The following is a 20672-nucleotide window of genomic DNA, read 5'->3' on the forward strand; positions in this document are numbered from 1 at the left end:
GCCACTGCGCTCCAGCCATGAGTCCGGCTTCTGGCTGAGTGGTGCTCCCCCTGTGGGAGCACACTGACCAACAGGGGGCAGCCCCTGCGTTGAGTGTCTGCCCCCTGGTGGTCAGTGCAGGTCATGGCGACTGGTCGTTCCCGCCGTTTGGTTGATTTGCATATTAGCCTTTTATTATATAGAATTCACTGTGAGACCTCATAGAACTATAGGAGGTAAAACTAAAGAAAGGGGTGGGGGGTGGGCTCCCAATGACTGGGTACCCCTGGATTTTTTATTTTTCTCACTTATCCACACACAGCCTCAAGCAATTAGTCAGTTTTACCCACCTCAGCACGGGTTCCTGTGGATGTTTCAGCTTGTGTGTTTCCGCTCCATTAAGTTGTTTCTCTGTATTTTCCTGTCAGTCTCTCCGGTTGTGGCAATGGTTTGCCTTGTTACCCCACGTCTCTTACAAATGTAAGAAGAGTTGATTTTTCAGTTTAGCTTTTTACTTGTTAGGATAGAGAGGTGACTCCAAGCTTCTTATGTGGTAGACAAAAAACTGGAAATCTGCACTGAATCTTTAACTTTGGAAATAACTGTTATATCTACTCTGTTATGTGTTATTTAGAAACATGAAATATTCTTTCTCTTATTTTGGCCTCCTTTAATATCTTCCAATCCTACATAATAAAACCCTAATATGCAAATCGACCGAACAGTGGAACAATCGGCGAAACAACCAGTAGCTATGACGTGCACTGACCACCAAGGGGCAGACGCTCAATGCTGGAGCTGCCCCCTGGTGGTCAGTGTGCTCCCACAGGGGGAGCAATGCTCAGCCGGAAGCTGGGCTCACGGCTGCCCAGAGCAGCAGAAGTGGCGGGAGCCTCTCCTGCCTCTGCTGCAGGTGGGCGGTAAGGAGCAAGGGGTCCTGGACTGTGAGAGGGTGCAGGCTGGGCTGAGGGACCCCACGTTAGTGCATGATTTTCATGCACTGGGCCTCTAGTAGTTTTATAATTTTCTCCATAAAGATCTTATACATCGCTTTTAGTCAGCTCAGGCTTCCATAACAAAATACCATGGACTGGGTAGCTTAAAAACCAGAAATTTATTTTCTCTATTTTGGAGGCTTAAAGTCTGAAACTATGGTGCCAGCATCCTGGGTTCTGGTAGGAGCTCTCTTCCTGGCTTGCAGATGGTTGCTTCCTTGCTATCTCCTCAAATGTCAGAGATTCTGGTGTCTCTTCTCCTAAGGGCACCACTTCTATTGGATCAGGACTCTACCCTTATGACCTCATTTAATCTTAATCACCTCCTTAAAGGCTCTCTTTCTAATACAGTCTCATGTGGGAAATTCCATATATGAATCTCAGGGAGGTTACAATTTAGTCCGTAGCATGTTTTGTTAGATTTAGTTCTAAATACTAAGTATTTTTATGCTATTATAATTGGTTTTGTTTTTCTTATTATACTTTTTAAGTGTTTTATTGTAAACTAGTGGCCCGGTGCATGGATTCGTGCACACTGAAAGGAAATTAACTAGAAGAAATATTTTAATATCCCTATTCGCCCTTTCTCTATAATAGAAGTGTCAGAGATGAAAGAAAATTACTAAAATATGTGAAAATAATATATAAATTGATTAATAAACAACATGATGTAACAACAAAGACATCATATAAAAACATTGATAAAAACAATGACTGATAAATTGATTACACTTATCTCCCTGTACACCACATTGAGTAAACACTTTCAGAGTGCTTGACTAATTTCCCTTGTGATGAAGTATTTACAACTTTAACGTCACACTCTCTTTGAATTCGAGAGAAGGCAACATATAACTGACCATGTCTGAAAATGGGTTCAGGTAGGAAATACTGACAGTCCTCGGGTTATGTACGTTGTTTCGTGGTTACGTTGCCATCTCCATTTATAAAAAAAAAAAAAAAATATTTTTTTATTATTTATTTACCATAAGTAAAGGTCAGAAATTATCTTTTAAATTTTTTTTACTGTTTCACTTCATTACTGCTTTGTATGTGCTCCATGTGAGTGATGTAGGTGCTTATCTAGGAGGGTTCTGACTTATGGCAAAAATCACATTACCTCGCTCTGTAGGAACGGATCTCTGATGTAACCCAAGGACCTACTGTATTCCTACTCTGTCTAGAGCAGGGGTCCTCAAACTTTTTAAACGGGGGCCAGTTCACTGTCCCTCAGACCGTTGGAGGGCAGGGCTATAGTTTAAAAAAAAACTATGAACAAATTCCTATGCACACTGCACATATCTTATTTTGAAGTAAAAAAACAAAACGGGAACAAATACAGTATTTGTATTTGCCTGTGGCCCGCGGGCCGTAGTTTGAGACCCCTGGTCTAGAGTTTGCCCTTGTGATTTATTAATAATCGCAAATGCTGGTATTATGGGAAACTGTCTTCAAATTAATTTAAATGGGAGGCCAGTGTCAGACGGGGACAAATCAATTCTTGGAATCAGAATAACCTCTCCTTCCACAGATCCTATTAATACTTCAGCTTCAATTATGTTAGGTCACAAATCTTTTTTTTAAAATATATATTTTGATTTTTTACAGAGAGGAAGGGAGACAGAGTTAGAAACATCGATGAGAGAGAAACATCAATCAGCTGCCTCCAGCACACCCCCTACTGGGGATATGCCCGCAACCAAGGCACACGCCCTTGACCGGAATCAAACCTGGGACCCTTGAGTCTGCAGGCCGACGCTCTATCCACTGAGCCAAACCAGCCAGGGCAGGTCGCAATCTTTTGATAATAAATCTAGTACCATTACAAAGACCCCATTTACTATTAAGATTCCTCAGTAGCATGATGATTGCACTTACTTTCAATTTAATTTACAACACGGCATTCCCGAAGGAGTAATACTATTAAGAAATTCGATGGGAAAATTTTCCTTTTCGGCATCATTTGTTGAATCAATGGAATCATCACTCAAATAGGTGTGAAAATCTCCATCGAGTATATCCAAAATTTCATTTAATTTATGAGCATGCTAATTTTTTGAACAAAGAAATTCATGATTGAGAATGACAGATCGAAATACACGTGTGCGATTGGTGCAAGTGAGAGCTTTACATGTATTGTGTATGCGCGAGTCAACATTTATTTTTAAATTCGACAAAGGAGGTATGGACATACAATGGAGTCAAGACAGTCTCTTCAATAAATGGTGTTGGGAAAATTGGACAGATACATGCAAAAAAAATGAAACTAGACCACCAACTTACACCATACACAAAAATAAACTCAAAATGGATAAAGGACTTAAACATAAGACAGGAAACTATAAAAATACTAGAGGAATCCACAGGCAGCAAAATCTCAGACATATGCAGAAGCAATTTCTTCACTGATACTGTTCCTAGGGTGATGGAAACTAAAGGGAAAATAAACAAATGGGACTACATCAAAATAAAAAGCTTTGCACAGCAAAGGAAACCATCAACAAAACAACAAGAAAGCCCACTGCATGAGAGAACATATTTGCAAATGTTATCACCGATAAGCGTTTAATCTCCAACATTAAAGGGAACGCATACAACTTAATAAGAGGAAGATAAACAACCCAATCAAAAAATGGGCAACAGGCCTAAATAGATACTTTTCGAAAGAAGACAGAAGGCCAAGAGACATATGAGAACATGCTCAAGTCACTAATTATCCGAGAGATGCAAATCAAAACGACAATGTGGTACCATCTCACACCTGTCAGAATGGCTATCATAAACAAATCAACAAATGACAAGTGCTGGTGAGGATGTGGAGAAAAAGGAATCCTTGTGCACTGCTGGTGGGAATGCAGACTGGTGCAGCCACTGCGGAAAACAGTATGGAGTTTCCTCAAAAAACTAAAAATGGAACTCCCATTTGACCCAGTGATCCCATTTTTAGGAATATATTCCAAGAAACTAGAAACACCAATCAGAAAGGATATGTGCACCCCTATGTTCATAGCAGCACAATTCACCATAGCTAAGATTTGGAAATAGCATAAGTGCCCATCAGCAGATGAATGGATTAGAAAACTGTGGTATATCTACACAATGGAATACTACATTGCGGTAAAAAAGGAGTTCTTACCATTTGCAACAGCATGGATGGAACTGGAGAGCACTGTGCTAAGTGAAATAAGCCAGTCAGAGAAAGGTAAATATCACATGATCTCACTCATTTATGGAATATAATGAACAACACAAACGGAACAAAAACAGACCAAGAGACAGAGAAACATTGATCAGACAGTCAAACCTCAGAGGGAAGGTAGGGGAGGGTGGAGGTAAGGGGGAGAGATCAACCAAAGGACTTGTATGCATGCATATAAGCCTAACAAACAGACACAGACAACAGGGGGGTGAGGGGATGGGTGGGGGTAATGGGGGTGGTAATGGGGGGATAAGGACACATATGTAATACCTTAATCAATAAAGAAATTTAAAAAAAAATTGCCAGTGCAAATCATATGTACTGGCCAGTTGGATGGACGTATGTTCGGTCACTTAGCCTATTATATATATAGATGAACATGTAAGAACTTTTCTGAGTAATGATCTTTTAAGCCTGTAACAGATCTAATACCAAACTTCAACTTTTTTGAAAATTTCTTTATTTCAGAGTCATTACCACATGTTCACATAATTTTCAAAATCTGTGTTCATAATTGATCACTACAAGATCCCTTATCATATATCTATAGAAAGAGGGAAAAAGTTCTGTACAATGTTTAGTAGTTACATGATTTTAGTGGAAGTGTGAAAACTCCCAATGCATTACTCATAGAATAACCACTCACAAATACAAGAAGCTAGGCAATAAAGGAAAATTGTTCTGTCATACAAAAAATGCTAAAGGCATTTTATAAGATAAATGCTTTAAGTTAGCACACATCCTATTGATTAAATAAAACTGTTATATAAGTTGATACTTTTTGCTCTTGAATATGTGTAGTATGGTGTTATCCATTTATTTGACATTTAAATACATAAAATTTCAAGTCTGGGTTCTCAAAACAGTTGCTGATATTTTCGATAGTGTCTAGTATACTCAGAGTGGTTTCTTCATTTATCTTCTCTTCTTTCATAAAGTTTAGTGAGACTGTGCAATGCTGGAGCAATAATCTAGAATGTCCTGAATAGTGAATTCCATTGTAACACCAGATCCAGGATAACAGCGAGCTATCAAACCTTCAAAGTGCTTGTACTGGCGTATAAATTCATCCTGCATGGAGTGCCAGACCACCTATTATAAAAACAAAAATAAAAGTCATACTATGAGTGGAAAGAACACACAAGTAAGTGTGCAGAAATAACGTCAAGACATAGTCTAAAAATTAAGCAGAGTGTAATAGTGAAAAAACATGCATCCTAGCTTCTTCTACTTACAAGATACGTGTGTTACACCATCACTCTGTGCCCTAAGTTCTTCATCTGCAAACTGGGATGATAATAATAATAATAATAATAATAATAATAATAATAATAATAATACCTTTCTCCTAAGTTTCTTATGAGGATTAAATACTGAGTGAATGGAGTAAAGTACTTACAACAGTGTTTGACACAGTATGCACACATTACATTTTAGCTATTATTATATCTAACTACAATATCCAACACAGATATGGAGATGCACAATTATGTATGGAACTAAGACTAGTGACAAAATGAAATGCAATAGTTAATACTTCAATTTCATTTCAAGGAAAATTTTAAAATTCCTTTATCTAAAGTTGATTATATAAAACACTGCTTGATGCCATAGTGGACACACCAAGATGAGACAGGATTACCTGCAATCCAAAGAATTTATAATCTATAGACAATTACACACACTAACATATTAGTTAACACTAGGTTACATTTATTGATGCTTACTCTGTATCAGTACAGTACAAAGTACTTTATGTATATATTAGCCTATTTAAGTTTCATGACAACCTGGTGGGGGAAGGTCTACTGGTATGATCATCATCCCTGTCTGACAGTTGAGGAAATGTATACTTCCAGGAATTTTCCTCATAAACCCTAAATCATATAAATCCCAAATTCCTGTCAATTTAAGACTATTTACTAAACAGTATTACACTTTTTGCTTTTCATCTTTTAGCTCACAGCATTTCTGTCACCTGAAGTACCACCCCTCCCACTTTATCTGTTAAATTACTATCTGACTTTCAGAGGCTAACACAAATGGAATACCCTACACGAAGCCTTTGATGATGTTGAAATCAAAACTAGTCTCATCTCTGGGCCTTTCAATATGGTTTATAAAAAATAATGGTTTGATCTGGAGTTTCAATCTGGTGCTCCCTTCCTTGTGCTTTGGGATCTTGGTCATACTATGCCACCTTTCAAGCTTTGATTTTCTCGTCTATAAAATGGCAGTAATAACAGTAACATCTACCATATACGGGAGGTGTTATTTCCACTTATCAAATAAGAAAACTGAGACCCAGAGAGATAACTAACTTGCCCGAAGTCAGGTCAGCTTCCTCTGGACCCAGATTACGAACCCATTTCTAACTCCAACCCAAGCTCAGAATCATTCCACCGAACTACACTGTATTCCATTTACTTACTCCTCTCAAATATGAAAAATCCCCAAACCCACAAAAAACCCATCCCCAAAGAGAGACAACTTAATGCCTCCAACAATAAAACAAATATAAAATATATAGGGAAAGCCATATAAACGTATATAATTCCCTCCTTCCTCAGAATTCATTAATTTGGCCTATACTTTATGGAACTTTCCTCCTGCACTAAAATTAAAAAATCTAGAGCATTTCTAGATGAATATTTTGGAGAAAAGCAATCTATGTAAGGGTGTGCAATCTAGGGTGGATGAAAGAACTAAGCGTACCTGAAGTAAGTTCTCCTCTTCACACAAATGTTTATCGACCTTCTTGTAGAGGTTATCTAGACCTTTTTTCACTTCCTTTCCAGGATACTCTTTAATAACTTTACGAAGTTCTTGTTTGTTAAATGCAAGTTGATAGCTTACTTCTTCCTCTCTTATACCTTGTGCTACACGAGCTTCAACGCCTTCAAAGAAATGCTTTAAGGAAATGAAAAGAAATAATGGCTAAAAGCTGCTTTTATTTTCACTTAAATGTAAAAAAACCCAAACTGATTATAATATGTATTCACTATGTAAAAACCAGGCAACGTGTAAAAATATAAATGATAAAAAACAATCACCTATTACACTACCACTCAGAGATAACCACTGTAACATTCTAGATTCCTATCTAGGCTTCTTATGTGTGGGGTATATAAATCTATATATATAAAAGCCTAAGCAGCCCTGGCCGGTTTGGCTCAGTGGATAGATCGTCAGCCTGAAGATTGAAGGGTCCCAGGTTCGATTCCGGCCAAGGGCACATGCCTGGGTTGCAGGCTTGATCCCCAGTGGGGGGCGTGCGGGAGGCAGCCAATCAATGATTCTCGCTCATCATTGATGTTTCTATCTTTCTCTCCTTCTCCCTTCCTCTCTGAAATCAATAAAGAAATATATTTTTTTTAAAAAAGCCTAAGCGACCAAACAACCGAATGACTGGTTGACCGGTAGCTATGACGTGCACTGACCACCAGGGGGCAGACACTCGATGCAGGACCTACCCCCTGGTGGTCAGTGCACTCCCACAGTGGGAGCGCCACTCAGCTGACCGACAGGCGCCAGACTCCGGGCTCACGGCTGGCGAGCACAGCTGTGGCAGCGTGAGCCTCTCCCGCCTCCGTGGCAGTGCTACTGAGTGGAGGTGGCGGCAGGCGCAGCGGGGCTGGATTGAGCGAGACCAGCTCAGCGCCTGGCCTGGGCTTGGGCTCCTTCCCGGCCGTCTGCAGCTTTGCGCAGTCCAACATCCCCCGAGGGACCCCGATTGCAATAAGGCGCAGGCCAGACTGAGGGACCCCACCGGTGCACGAATCTGTGCAGTGGGTCTCTAGTCTATATATATAAAAGCCTAAGGGACTGAACAACCGTTTGACTGGTAGCTATGACACGCACTGACCACCAGGTAGCAGACACTTCAACAAACAGGCATGGAAAAATGGAACAGATTAATGAATCTCAGAGGGGACGGGGGAGGAGGGAGATGGAAAGAGATTAACCAAAGATCTTATATGCATACTAGAGGCCTGGTGCATAGATGCACCAGTGGGGTCCCTTGGCCTGGCCTGCGGGGATTGCACTGAAAACAGCAGTCCGACATCCCCCGAGGGGTCCCGGATTGCGAGAGGGCGCAGGCCAAGCTTAGGGACCCCACCAGTGCACAAATCCGTGCACTGGGCCTCTAGTGAGATTATAACTTTGTATGTTATATTTTCCATTTAATATTTTATGATTCTTCCCCCCGAAGTATAAATTTTAACGTCTGCATTGTATTCCATCCAATGACTGAACTACAGTTTATTTATTCATTCCTCCAGTATTGGATATTTAATATTTTTCACTTTTTTCAGTGTTGGCAAAATCTACTCAGATTTAAAACAATCTATTATAAATACAGTTGTCATAAATATCTTTTGTACATCAGTATTTACTCACATTACTGATTACTTTCCAGCATAAATTTCTAGGACTATAATTCCTCAGTTGAGGAGTATACTTGTAAAAGTATTCTGAAGATTCTTCATATATACAAATTACTTCCAAGAAAAGTTCAATCAGTTTATATTTGTCAACAGTATATGAGACTCACCATATAGCAATCTTACCATATTACTATGGGCATTATCACAACTTAAAAAAATAGTTGTCATTTTGATGAGTGAAAGAAGTTTGTTACTTTATTTCATAATATTTTGGCTACAAATGAAGTTGACTTGCTTTCGTATGTTTAGTACGATTTCAGAATTGTTGCTTATTTATATATGGGAGTCTTAATGCTTTCCTTATTTATTTTAAAAAGATCTTGTATATTAAATATACTCACTGTTGTATTGTTACAAATATTCTTTTTAGGTGGTCTTTTAAGTATATATGTACTTTTGTTTTTTTAATCCTCACCCAAGGATATGTTTACTAGTATTGATTTTTAAGAGAGAGAAACATGATAGATGTAAGAGAAATATGGATCGGTTGCCTCCTATACATGCCCTGATGGGATTGAAGCCAAAACCTTTTTGTGTATGGGGACAACTGAACCACCCAGCCAGGGTTATTATTATTTTTTTTTAATATGTCATTTTATTGATTGGCATGCCTTTACTTGAGCATTATACACTATGATTTAATACTGATAAACCAAATCCCCTCTCAATACTTTCCTCTAAAATTTTCTTAGCAATTATTATTTGTTTATTCTTAAGTTAATTTTTGATAATTTTTTGACAAGTCTATTCCTGAGGCTTTTTAAAATTTATTTCTACATAACATTTAACTGGTTATTATGACATAAGGAAATAAATTGTTTTTTTGATATATTTATTTTGAATCCTACCACTTCACCAGAGACCAATCATTTTAGAATATTATATACAGGTAATTATAATCTTGACTCTTTATCTTTTATTTATGCTTTAGGTATTATTGCATTGGCTGGAGCTTCCATAACAATGTTAAATTAATAAAGGCTCTAGCAATATTTCTGTTTTAATTTGATTTCGAAGGGAATGCTTCTAATATTATAGTTAAGTATCACATAGCTTTAGGTCTGAGACAGACCTTTTCCCCTAAAGCAGTTGTTCTCAACCTTCCTATTGCCACGACCCTTTAATACAGTTCCTCATGTTGTGGTGACCCCCAACCATAAAATTATTTTCGTTGCTACTTCATAACTGTAATTTGGCTACTGTTATGAATCGTAATGTAAATATCTGATATGCAGGATGTATTTAGGCGACCCCTGTGAAAGGGTCGTTCGACCCCCAAAGGGGTCGCAACCCACAGGTTGAGAACCGCTAATATCTGTCCTTAAGTTTCATAAAGTATTGATTCTGCATTTGGTTAAAGTTCTCTTGAATATTTCTTTGAATTGTTGACAACAGATGCATATTTTTTATTTTGCCTCTAATTTAAAGTTAAAAACTTATAAAAGATGACTAATCCCATTGTGGACAAAGTTAGTTGGGGGTCCATTTCAGCTTATACAGTAATCTTAATGTCATAGATAGTATTTACGACTAAGTGAAACGATGCATAATGAAAAACTAATTTTACCATAGGCTAATTACTACAAATAAGACTTAAGTTACTGGCATCTCATCAACCTTAGAAAGTAACAACATTGAATGAAATTACCTTATTCAAGGACTTTCTGTACTATGTTGCAAAGTTTCCTAAAAACATCATTTCTTAATCTTAATGACTGAACTTGCTGTAGGGAATGATTCAAGTCAGGAAAAGAAGGGAAAGGAAAAGGCAATGCACAAAACAATTTTTGGTCTTTCTTTTATCTTGATAAAATTTTGAAATCTTCATCTGAACTAGGGATAAAGGTTAGTTAAAACTTCAGGCAAGTTTATTTACTTTTAGTGTCTTCATTTGTAAAATACAGATAATACTATCTTACCCCATGTCATTGTTTACAAGAATTAAAAGAAATGATGTATACAGAGCATTTAGCAGTGTTCTGGCAGCTTCAGTAACTGAGTCTCTCTTCTTTCCTTATCCTCCTGCATTCATACATAAGCAAATTTAGGAAAAGTGTCTGTTGTATTTTTCATATGTAAACATATGTATATGTATTCAAAACCAGGAAAAAGATACTAAGTGAAAATATACTTACATTTAATTTTTCAAGAGGCTGCCCTAAAGAGTAAATGACATAAGACTGCAGGTGATCTGTGTATTTTTGTTTGGCTTCTTTTTTCTCAGCTTCTAGACATGAGATTTTCAAACGAGAAAGTGTTGCAAAAATATGGTGAAAGTTTTCCATCATAACTACATCTCTGGGGGTCTTCTGGCTTTCATTAGCTACTTTCTCCACTAAATAAAAACAGGAAAAAAAACAAAAAAACCAAAATATCCTGATATGAGTATGACCATATTTAGCTATAAAACCTTTTATGTGACGTTTTTCATTTGTAAGTTTAAGAAGTAAGCACATTTCTAGACTGAATAAAATATATTGCACTGAAGGATCTTTACATCCACCTAAACCTAATAAAAATATCATTCTAAAACAGTCCCATTATATTATTATGCAATAAAGGTGGCTTTTCAAATCTGTGGGGAAATGATGAGTTATTCAGAATGTGTTAGGACAACCTAACCCATTTGGGTTACTATTTTACATCTTTCAGACAAATAAATTCTAAATTGCCCTAGTACTTCAAATGTAAAAATAAAAAAGTGAATATAATCATAAGAATTAAGGAGAAATAAAGCTAATGAAAAAATAATTTTGTGATGGTATGACCTTCCTAAGAATTCCCCAAAACTTAGAAGTCATAATGGGAAAAGTGGTAAGTTAGACATAAAATTTGAAAGCTCTTACACTGTAAAAAATATCATAAGCAAAATAAATGTATAGCCTGTTAATTTGATAAAGAATAAAATAATTGGTAATACCTAGTAATCTTTATCATTGGTACAGATGTGACAGAAACTTTCACCAACTGCTCATAGCACTAAACTGGTATGACCTCTCTAAATGGCAATTTAGCAAAAGCTTTGCGATATATACAAATCTTTTGACCCTGCAATTCCATTTCTAGTAATTTACCCTAAGGAAATTATTGGACAAACACACAAAAATATATGCAAGAAAATGGAAAGAAACTAAATGCCTATTAATAGGTGATCTGGTGATAAATACATGAAATACTATGTATTCATCATGAATGAGTATGATTATCTATATTAACTAACAAGGAAAGACTTGGATTATAATCTAGGCTCCAAAACAGTGAATAAGGTATGATACAATTTTTTATATTAGAGAACATACACATATAATATATGCACATTTATAAGAGGAAAAGAGACATGGAAAAGTTTATATGAAGGATAAAAATTAAATGGTATCTCTGCATGATGAGATTACATATTATCTGATTTTTAAAATCTGTCTTCTGATTTTGGCATTTGTGCTACGAGCATATGCTACTTCAAAATCAGACAAAGCAAAGCTACTTTGAACTGTAAAAGAAAAATATCAACCATACAAACATTGAATCATGTAATTTATCTATCCTCTTGGCCTACTTTTCTGCTGAAAATATGTTACATACAATCGGTGAAATGATCCTACCTCTTGTCAATTCCTGAATACATGCACTTAGATCATTTACTTCAAATTAAATGACACGTCACGCTGTTTCTCTGTAACTTAATTGTGGGATCTGACAGAGGAAGACAGTAAATTATAGAAGTTTAGCATTAACCTACCTCATGTGACAGATATGAGAACTGAGGTCTACAGAAGTGAATTGATTTGCTTTAGGTCACACAGACATCATTGCCTATCATCTTCAGAAAACTTGCTAAAATGCATATGTAATCCGGGAGGTCATTTTTTGTGTTTAAAATGTGAATTCAGTTTTGCATAGTAATAAGCCCATATGAATTCTAAAATCTAAGTGCTTCCTGATGAATATGAGTAAGTTTTATGTGCTGTTTGTTTTTCAAAGTTCAGAAATTTTTAATTTAGAATATGAAAAACAATGAACATTACGAGTTACCAGAAATAATAAAACCCAACCATAAAATTCTTTAGAACATTAACACAAGCTTACCGTTAACAAACACTCCTCTGATAAGTTTCGTATACGCTTTATCTAGATCTCCACGGCGCTCAGCATTTTTGAAGATTGATTCTGCAAGCCCAGCAAATTCTTCAAATTCAGCAACAAATGGAAGAATTCCTACTTTACTCTTCTTTGAGATCTTTACTTCTTCCATTTGCCTTATTTGGTTACTCTAAAGTTAGGAAGAAAGCAAGGGAGAGAAATAGCTAAGCAACTTAAAACAAGGTAGTATAATCAAATGTACACATCATGGAGGAAGGATATAATTTAGTACCTAGAACAATTTGGATGCTTACCAATTAAAGATTAGTAAATAGGGATAAGTAAGAATCTATTGCTATAGGTTAAAAAGTACATATATTCAAGAAAATAAAGTTGCCCTTGGGTATGTTTAGTGGTTAGAGCATCGACCCACACACCGAAGGGTTGTGGGTTAGATTCCCAGTAAAGGGCACATACCTGGGTTGAGCGTTAGATCCCTGTCCCTGGTCAGGGCGCAGGTGGGAGGCAACCAATCAATGTGTCTCTCTCTCTGTTCCCCTCCCTCTCTCCCTTCCACTTTCTCTAAAAATCAATGGGAAAAATATCCCCGGGTGAGGATTAACAAAAGAAAATAAAGTCAAGGGAAAAAAAAATCCAGGTTATTTAAAACAAGATGTAATCAAGGCCTATGAACCTTAAGTTCTTTGTTCAAAGTAAAAACAACCAATAAACATTTTTATCATTTATGAAAGATAGGTATAGGCAATTGCCCATTCTGGGGCACAGCTGATACCAGAGCACATACAGAATCTCTCCAGGTTTTTTCTAGTTGGTGCCCAAGTGGCCAAGTTCGAGGACCATAGCCATTTCCAATTCTCATTAACTTAAAATTTCTGTTTGGATAGACAAGTTCTGTATTTTTGGGGTGTGAAAATAGAGAGGGAGAACAGGCATTTCTACTATGGATTTAGATTACAAAGTTAGTTCTGCATGTATGTACTTGCTACGTATTTTAAATTAGTTCAGGAAAATGCTTATGTATGGATGGTGACAAAGTGCAAAGGGATGTTGCATATAGACAGAATCTAGACATCAGGGTTCATAAAGATCCAAGGAATTCAATTATGGTTCTGTGTACTTCTCAGAGGATCTAAATCTATTCACAGTAAGAATACATTGCCAAATACTGCTCGACCATTTTCAACTTCTATATGAAATTCCATTGTGTTGAGATGTTGGGCGTATAACTAGAAAACCAGATGACATGTGGATTAGAAAAGTAATTATTTAGGGTATAGGCATTAGTATAAGAAAATACTGTGATTACGGTCAACTGTTTCATATTACCTTTACTACTACTCTACTTCATTAGTATTGATAATTGTGAAGAATAAAAATGGATGTAGTAGAGTCCAGTGTAAGATTCTAGGTACTGAAACCAGACTGTGAGGTATAAATACCAACTCCATCACTTTTTAACTGTTGATTTGGGGAAAGTAACATAACCTCTCAGAGCATCTACCTTATGTGGGAGAGAGGACATAGTAAGCACTAATTTGTGAATGTTGGTCTATTGTTGTTAAGCTTTATGAAGATTTTTGTTCTATGTGGCATTTAAATGCACATAATATAATTATAGCCTGAATACACTTGAACATTAATAGACAATGTTTTAAATGACAGCTGTCTTCTCTGGCTTTGTAACAGACAGGAGAGATATTCATGATACATACCCACTTTTACATACCAAGTAATTTAATAAAAAAACTTTCTTTAGAATCTGACTCAGTCCAATTCATACCTACAAGCTTACCAAAGAAGGAAAAAAATGAAGCTATTAATGATTTTTCCTTTCCTATTAGAAGGAGGAAAATGATGATTTCTGGAAGTTATTATAAGAACAATTTTTAAAATAGTGATATGATTATTTATTATAGCTATCTATAAAACCCTAATATGCAAATAGACCAAACAGTGGAACAATGGAACCAGCCGCTATGACATGTGCTGACCACCGGGGGCGTGCAGGGAACATGGTGGGTGTTGGCTGCAGGGGGATGGTGGAGCATGCGAGCGGAGGCGCCAGACCAAGGCGGGGCGCCGGTCGCCGTCATCGGTGCGAGCCTCTGGTGGTTACTAAAAATTCTTTGCTCCAGCGCACCGCAGTCCCACCTGGCACTCACACCTGCTGCCAGCGCAGGAGCCGCCACTTGCTGCCAGCCCCAATCACCCCTCAGGGCTTCTCCATCTCCCCCAGCTCCTGAGGGGTGATTGGGGCTGGCAGCTGCACTTGCACCCACTGCTGGTGATGGCCCTCCTCACACCTGCTGCCGGCACCTAGCCGCTTGACGCAGTCAGTGGGTGTGAGTAATGGCTGCCAGCCCCGATCACCCCTGAGGGTTTCTCCACCTCCCCCTGCTCCTGAGGAGCAATCGGGGCATCAGCTGCCGCTCGCAACCGCTGCTGGTGCTGGCCCCAATCGCTCCACGCCTTCAGCGGATGCAAGTGGGGCCAGCGCTGTCAGCACATGGGAGTGGCGGGAGAGGGGCTGCTGGCAGACAGGAGACCGGGGGCCGCGGCAGGAGGGTCTGGGTGGGGGTGTGGAGGATAGGCCAAGACCTGCCCCTGTGCCCACCATAGTCTTGCAGCCCAGTTCCTTTCAAGGTGCACGAATCTGTGCACTGGGCCCCTAGTTAAATATAAAATGAACAAAGTAAATAATTTAAACAATTAAAATGATCCAATTATTAATTTTCTCATTAGAATATGTTAGAAGAAAAACATTAATCCAAACGACAGTTTCAATTGTTTCAATAACCTTTGGTCACTAATCAGTTGACTGAGATTTCAGTTACCTAGTGGATCTCTTAAGCAGCTACAGTTTCCATGCCACCTACTTGCCAAGATTCAGTGTAGAAGAGAAGCTAACTGGCATGGTACCATCCAACTACCTCTGTTTATATACATTGCAGCTAATACCCTGCTTCAAGGCATTGGGGGTTTTGAACAGCAGATCCCCAAATGGAGAGCTGGAAATCTGTTAAATACATTTATCTATTTTTTTGCAATGATTACAATTCTAAGTTATTAAAAAAGAACTTACAATGCATTTGTCAAAGTTCCTTTTGACAGTCACCAAAACATTTCCCAATGTAGTGCTCAGAAAAGAAGCAGGGTCCACATTTTGTGCAGTCCACACATGATGACTCATTTTCACTAGCATGTAAAGGGAGTTAAAGCTATCAATTTTGTCGCCTAATGCAATTAGGTTATTCAGTTCTGGCTCAATGCAGCGAAATATTTTAGTCATCATTTGGCGGATCATATCTTTCCTGTTCAAAAAACATACAAAATGTAGCAAGTTGTTATAAGCTTCAGGTGTATTCATCTTTCACTTTAACCCACTGGGCATATACAAAATGACTAAAATATTGTATTTTCATTAAAAATGTCCAAATATAATGAACTAAGTATTCTTCAGCAGTTTCCAATATAAAAATATTTTTTAAAGTTAAATTTTATCACTCATTTTATAACTGTCATTTGTAAAGCTGGGATCCTGAAATGTGCTCTGTGATTTCCAAGAAATACATGGCAATTCAAATGCTACTTCCTACCAGCAAACACCAAAATTGATTGCATTTTTTGTACTAGAGCAAAGAGCCATAGAGTCATACAATAGGACAGGTTTTAATTCAGTAAGATGTTTAATAAGACACTGGACACACCTGTCAGTGCTGAGTGCTGTCAGGTTACTGAGTCATCTGGATGCCTCATTGAGCAGCACTCCTCTATGTTAAATTTAAAGTTTATTTTTTTCCAAAATAACAATAGATAGTAACCAATACATACTCAGATGAAACGGGCAATGGTGTGCCAGAATTATGTTGCCTTGATGACGTTCCTCCATCGAGGTCATCTGCTTCAGTCTGCAAAAATTATTCAGGTACTTTATATAATAAAAGACCAACAATTTGACTAGTTTAGATAGCAAAAGCCTGCTCAGTCTTAAAATTCCTAGGAGAGAATACATTATGAAAAATAATGATTTTTAAAGATAGCATCATTGACAGAACTATATAATTTAGTATGCTACTTAAGAATGATCATGAAGTGCTTTGTTCTTACATTTTATCTGAGAATTATAGGCAAAAGTTGTGTTTATGTGCACATGAGGGGAAAGTGGGAAGATAGAGATACAGGAGATGGAGGGGGGAGGTTGGAATGAGTGGGCAGCTCAACGAAAAACAGAAAACATCCAGAAACAACTTGCAATAGAGAACTAAAAATTAATCTCATAAATCATTCTAATAGAACTTTGGCATTTAAAACAGCTATCAAAAATTCTTATAGAAGTTAAGAAGTAAGCAAATTTACTACTACCACCTGCAACAACAAATTCCCACCCATTTGAGATAATTTCTCATTCATTTATGACTGCTTTTAATATGTTGGCTCTTTTTTTAAGATGACCTTAATTTTAAAATTACTTTATTTGCATTGTGCTTTTAAGTTCCTCAAAATATTCTAGCAACTATCTCATTTAATTTTCTTAAATTTTTGCCACCCTAGAGGCATGCTGAACAGGCATTATAATATCCATTGAACAGATGAGAGATGAGGAAATTGGGGATTAAATAATTGGTTTAAGGTCTTATAGCTAGTTAATAACAAAGTCATAGGAAAAAAATCAGATTTGAAGCCTCACCTTTCCTTTCCCCCTTCTCCCCCCGCCCCCACCCCCCATGGTATATATACTCAAACACCAAACATTTTTTAAAATTTTTCTTGATGACTGCTAAAATCGCTTTTCAAAATGTTTTTTGAAAAGTAAACTCAGATATTTTATTCCCTCAATAACTTAGATAATGTTTAGGCTTAAGACAGTCTGGAGTATTAAATTACATGCATGATTATCACTGTTTTTATTGTCTTGTGGTATGACAAAAATTATTTTATAAGTCCTGATATCATAAATCCCTTCCTTTTCTGTTCTAATATTGAAACTGTGACAACATATTAATTAAGCTAATTATATTACAGATCATATACTAGTATACTAGCCAATAAATAAATATAAGCCGTACCACAGTTCCAGGCATACTTTGATGTTGCTGTAGTTTGAAAAATTTACTTATGAAGTCCTGTTCTGCTAGACACAGGGGCTCCAGTTCACTGAGTACCTGTTCAAAGATCTGAAGAAAACTAAAATGAAAGATCTGCACCAAATACTTAAAATAACATTACACATTTACTTTTCTGCAGGGATCATAAATGCTTTATCCATAATCTCAACAGAATCCCCAAAACAAACTGTTCCAAGACTGACAGGACAATGAAGTATATCAAGGCATAGCAGAGCCAAAACACACCTAAAATGAAACTCACAATAACTATTCACTTGAAATCGGGAAAGAGGAATACAGAGGCAAACTTTTAAAGCTTATTTAACGCACTGCAGAGAACAGTTCTGCTCCATAAACGCTATTTCCTCTTTATCTTGTAGTTGCTCAAAGAACTTAGATTTAAGATGCAAGCATTTTATGATTTATAAACAAAATTTAATAAAGCTATAATGTAATTTAATTGAATGGTTCACAATTTAGTGGCCATTTGACTAGTATTTTTTTTTTTTTTTCAGAATCAGAACAGGAAAGTAAGACATGGTTAACCAAATCTTTGAACACACTTAAAGCAGTAACAGTTAGAAAACCAGTATTAGTGGTTAAGCAGTATCTGCTATTTTTATTTTACCTTATCAAATTTGGTTCTATCCGCAACATCGAGATCAGAAGTAGACATGTTTCCCATATCCAACAAGGAAGATGACTGAGATCTGCGATTTCCTGAACTCTGAACACTGAGTTTATTTAGACTAGAAGTAGATCCAGTTAATTTCCCAGAACTTCCATGAAGACCTAAGAAATAATAAAACTTTGAAAGTTGTGACCTTCATGAATAAAGACCCATAGCATAAATCAGGGCTATCTGACCCTGTTTTGGTTTTTGAGGGCTCATATCAGGATACAAGACTACCACATGGACAGGTTGTGGAGTGTCCTTCTCTTTCATTAACATTTGTGACCTATTCCTGAGCATATTGTAAAGAGTAGTGAAACGACATAGATCTATAGGAGTAAAAGACCATAAAGATCCCTAAATCTATGTCCTTCTCAGTGTCATCATAAACATAAAGTTGTCTGATGATATCTCTAGACTAAAGTAGATGACGATTTATTTCTTTGCCATTCAAAAGACATGAATATGATGGTCACTGACTGCCCCCCCCCCCCCCCCCCGCCCCAGTGTACTAGCTTAACATGACCGTTATATTTCTGAAGAAAACTGCCATATCCCGCCCAGCCAGTATGGCTTAGTGGTTGAGCACTGACCTATGAACCAGGAGGTCACAGTTCTATTCCTGGTCAGGGCACATGCCTGGGTTGCAGGCTGGATCCCCAATGTGGGTCGTGCAAGAGGCAGCCGATCAATGATTCTCTCTCATCACTGATTTTTCTATCTCCCTCCCCTCCCCCTTCCTCTCTGAAATAAAAAAATATATATATTTAAAAAAAAAAAAGAAAACTGCCATATCCCAATATTACCCTCCTCCAAGTTAAATCAACATATTAGGCTGTACCACGTGAACTGACAATACTCGATCATTCTTGCCCCACAAAAAGGTCAATTATATAGAATTCAACTTAATACATTCCTGAACCCAGAAACTCTGCATTTACATTAAATGAACTGATTAACTACAGTTCTTTAAAAATAAGGAGGAAAAAAAATCCTAAAAACCTGTTGTATTTAAAATACAACTAAAATATAATACACCATTACGATATAAATATGGGACATCTGGGTTTAAGTATAAACATAGGTATCCATTATTGCCATGAAGAAAAATTATAACAATATGGCTGGACGATATCTTACATACATCAAAGAATTAAAGGATTCCGTTTTTATAAGAAAACATGATACTGTCATTCAGAATTAAATATAAATACATTTTAAAATTCTTCTTGAGTAACTCTCAGTGAACCTGTATTATTTACTAATGGTCAGATGAGACAAATAAAGATACAGTAAGGACAATTAAAGACAAATTTTGGTTTAATTATGCAAAATCTGACCACATGTAAAAGAATTTTTATAGTTTCTAACCACAGCCTGAAAACAGAAATATAATCGTTAAACCTTTTTATAAATTTCTGATTACACACCATTTATTTTCAACTATATTGGATATTCCTTTGATGTAGCCACATCACTACCATCATGTTGGTTTTCTTTCATCTATGTCTAGCAATAACTCAGAGCAATCAATAGTTTAGGTGTAACTTCTTTCAAGACAAATAACTAATTTCTAAACATTAAACAAACATGCATTGAGAATACCTACTAACACACTCAGCATACTCACTCTCTGTTTCCTGTTTGACAGCACTTTCTTTTCGAGGAAGTGTAGCTGTGATGGATTAGGTTGCAAGCATCAAAGACAAAGACAAGTTAATAAACTGCAATTTGCACAAACCATGCACAAGAGGAAGTTAAGCTTTAGTTTAAAAGACACATGCAGAGAACCATGAGCATCAAGTAACAAAAGGTGCAACGTATATTTAGTTGGCCAGCTACTGTTGGAAAAATTATAGGAAAGAAAATACTTGTCTTTTCATGTATTATTATTACTCTAATATTCAGATAAAACTATATTTGTCAATCACCCCATACTTTTAAGTGATTGTTTTAAGTTTATATACTTAAATTTAAAAGACTATATTTGCAAGTTTTGGTTTCAGAAGAAAAAATATGGTTTAAGTAAATAATTTAATATAGTGGAAATTTATTAAAATGAAGCTATAGATTTAGACATTAAATGCACCAACAATTTCAGATTCCCTGAAGCTCCTGAAAGAAATCTCCATTGTACTAAATAATTTTATATTACATCTGATAAAAAATGAT

At 36.7% G+C, this 20672-nt stretch overlaps 1 protein-coding gene across 3 annotated transcripts in view; it reads right to left on the reverse strand.

Annotated features, from left to right (window-relative positions):
* Positions 1 to 4612: 4612 nt before the first annotated feature.
* Positions 4613 to 20672, reverse strand: part of EXOC1 (exocyst complex component 1) — a 53045-nt gene continuing 36985 nt past the window's right edge. For 2 of the 3 annotated variants that reach the window (XM_081096962.1, XM_081096961.1), the window contains 8 exons: positions 18456 to 18619; positions 17789 to 17896; positions 16554 to 16630; positions 15805 to 16033; positions 12708 to 12891; positions 10757 to 10956; positions 6889 to 7083; positions 4613 to 5265 (listed from right to left, as the gene is read on the reverse strand). In XM_081096962.1, the coding sequence (XP_080953088.1) occupies positions 5113 to 5265; positions 6889 to 7083; positions 10757 to 10956; positions 12708 to 12891; positions 15805 to 16033; positions 16554 to 16630; positions 17789 to 17896; positions 18456 to 18619 (1310 nt within the window). In that variant the 3' untranslated portion in view covers positions 4613 to 5112. Of the gene's footprint in view, positions 5266 to 6888; positions 7084 to 10756; positions 10957 to 12707; positions 12892 to 15804; positions 16034 to 16553; positions 16631 to 17788; positions 17897 to 18455; positions 18620 to 20130; positions 20176 to 20672 lie in introns of all 3 variants that reach the window. The other variant, XM_081096960.1, reaches the window with a different exon arrangement.

The sequence above is a fragment of the Myotis nattereri genome, assembly GCF_964212035.1.
Source record: "Myotis nattereri genome assembly, chromosome: 1".
NCBI lineage: Eukaryota > Metazoa > Chordata > Mammalia > Chiroptera > Vespertilionidae > Myotis > Myotis nattereri.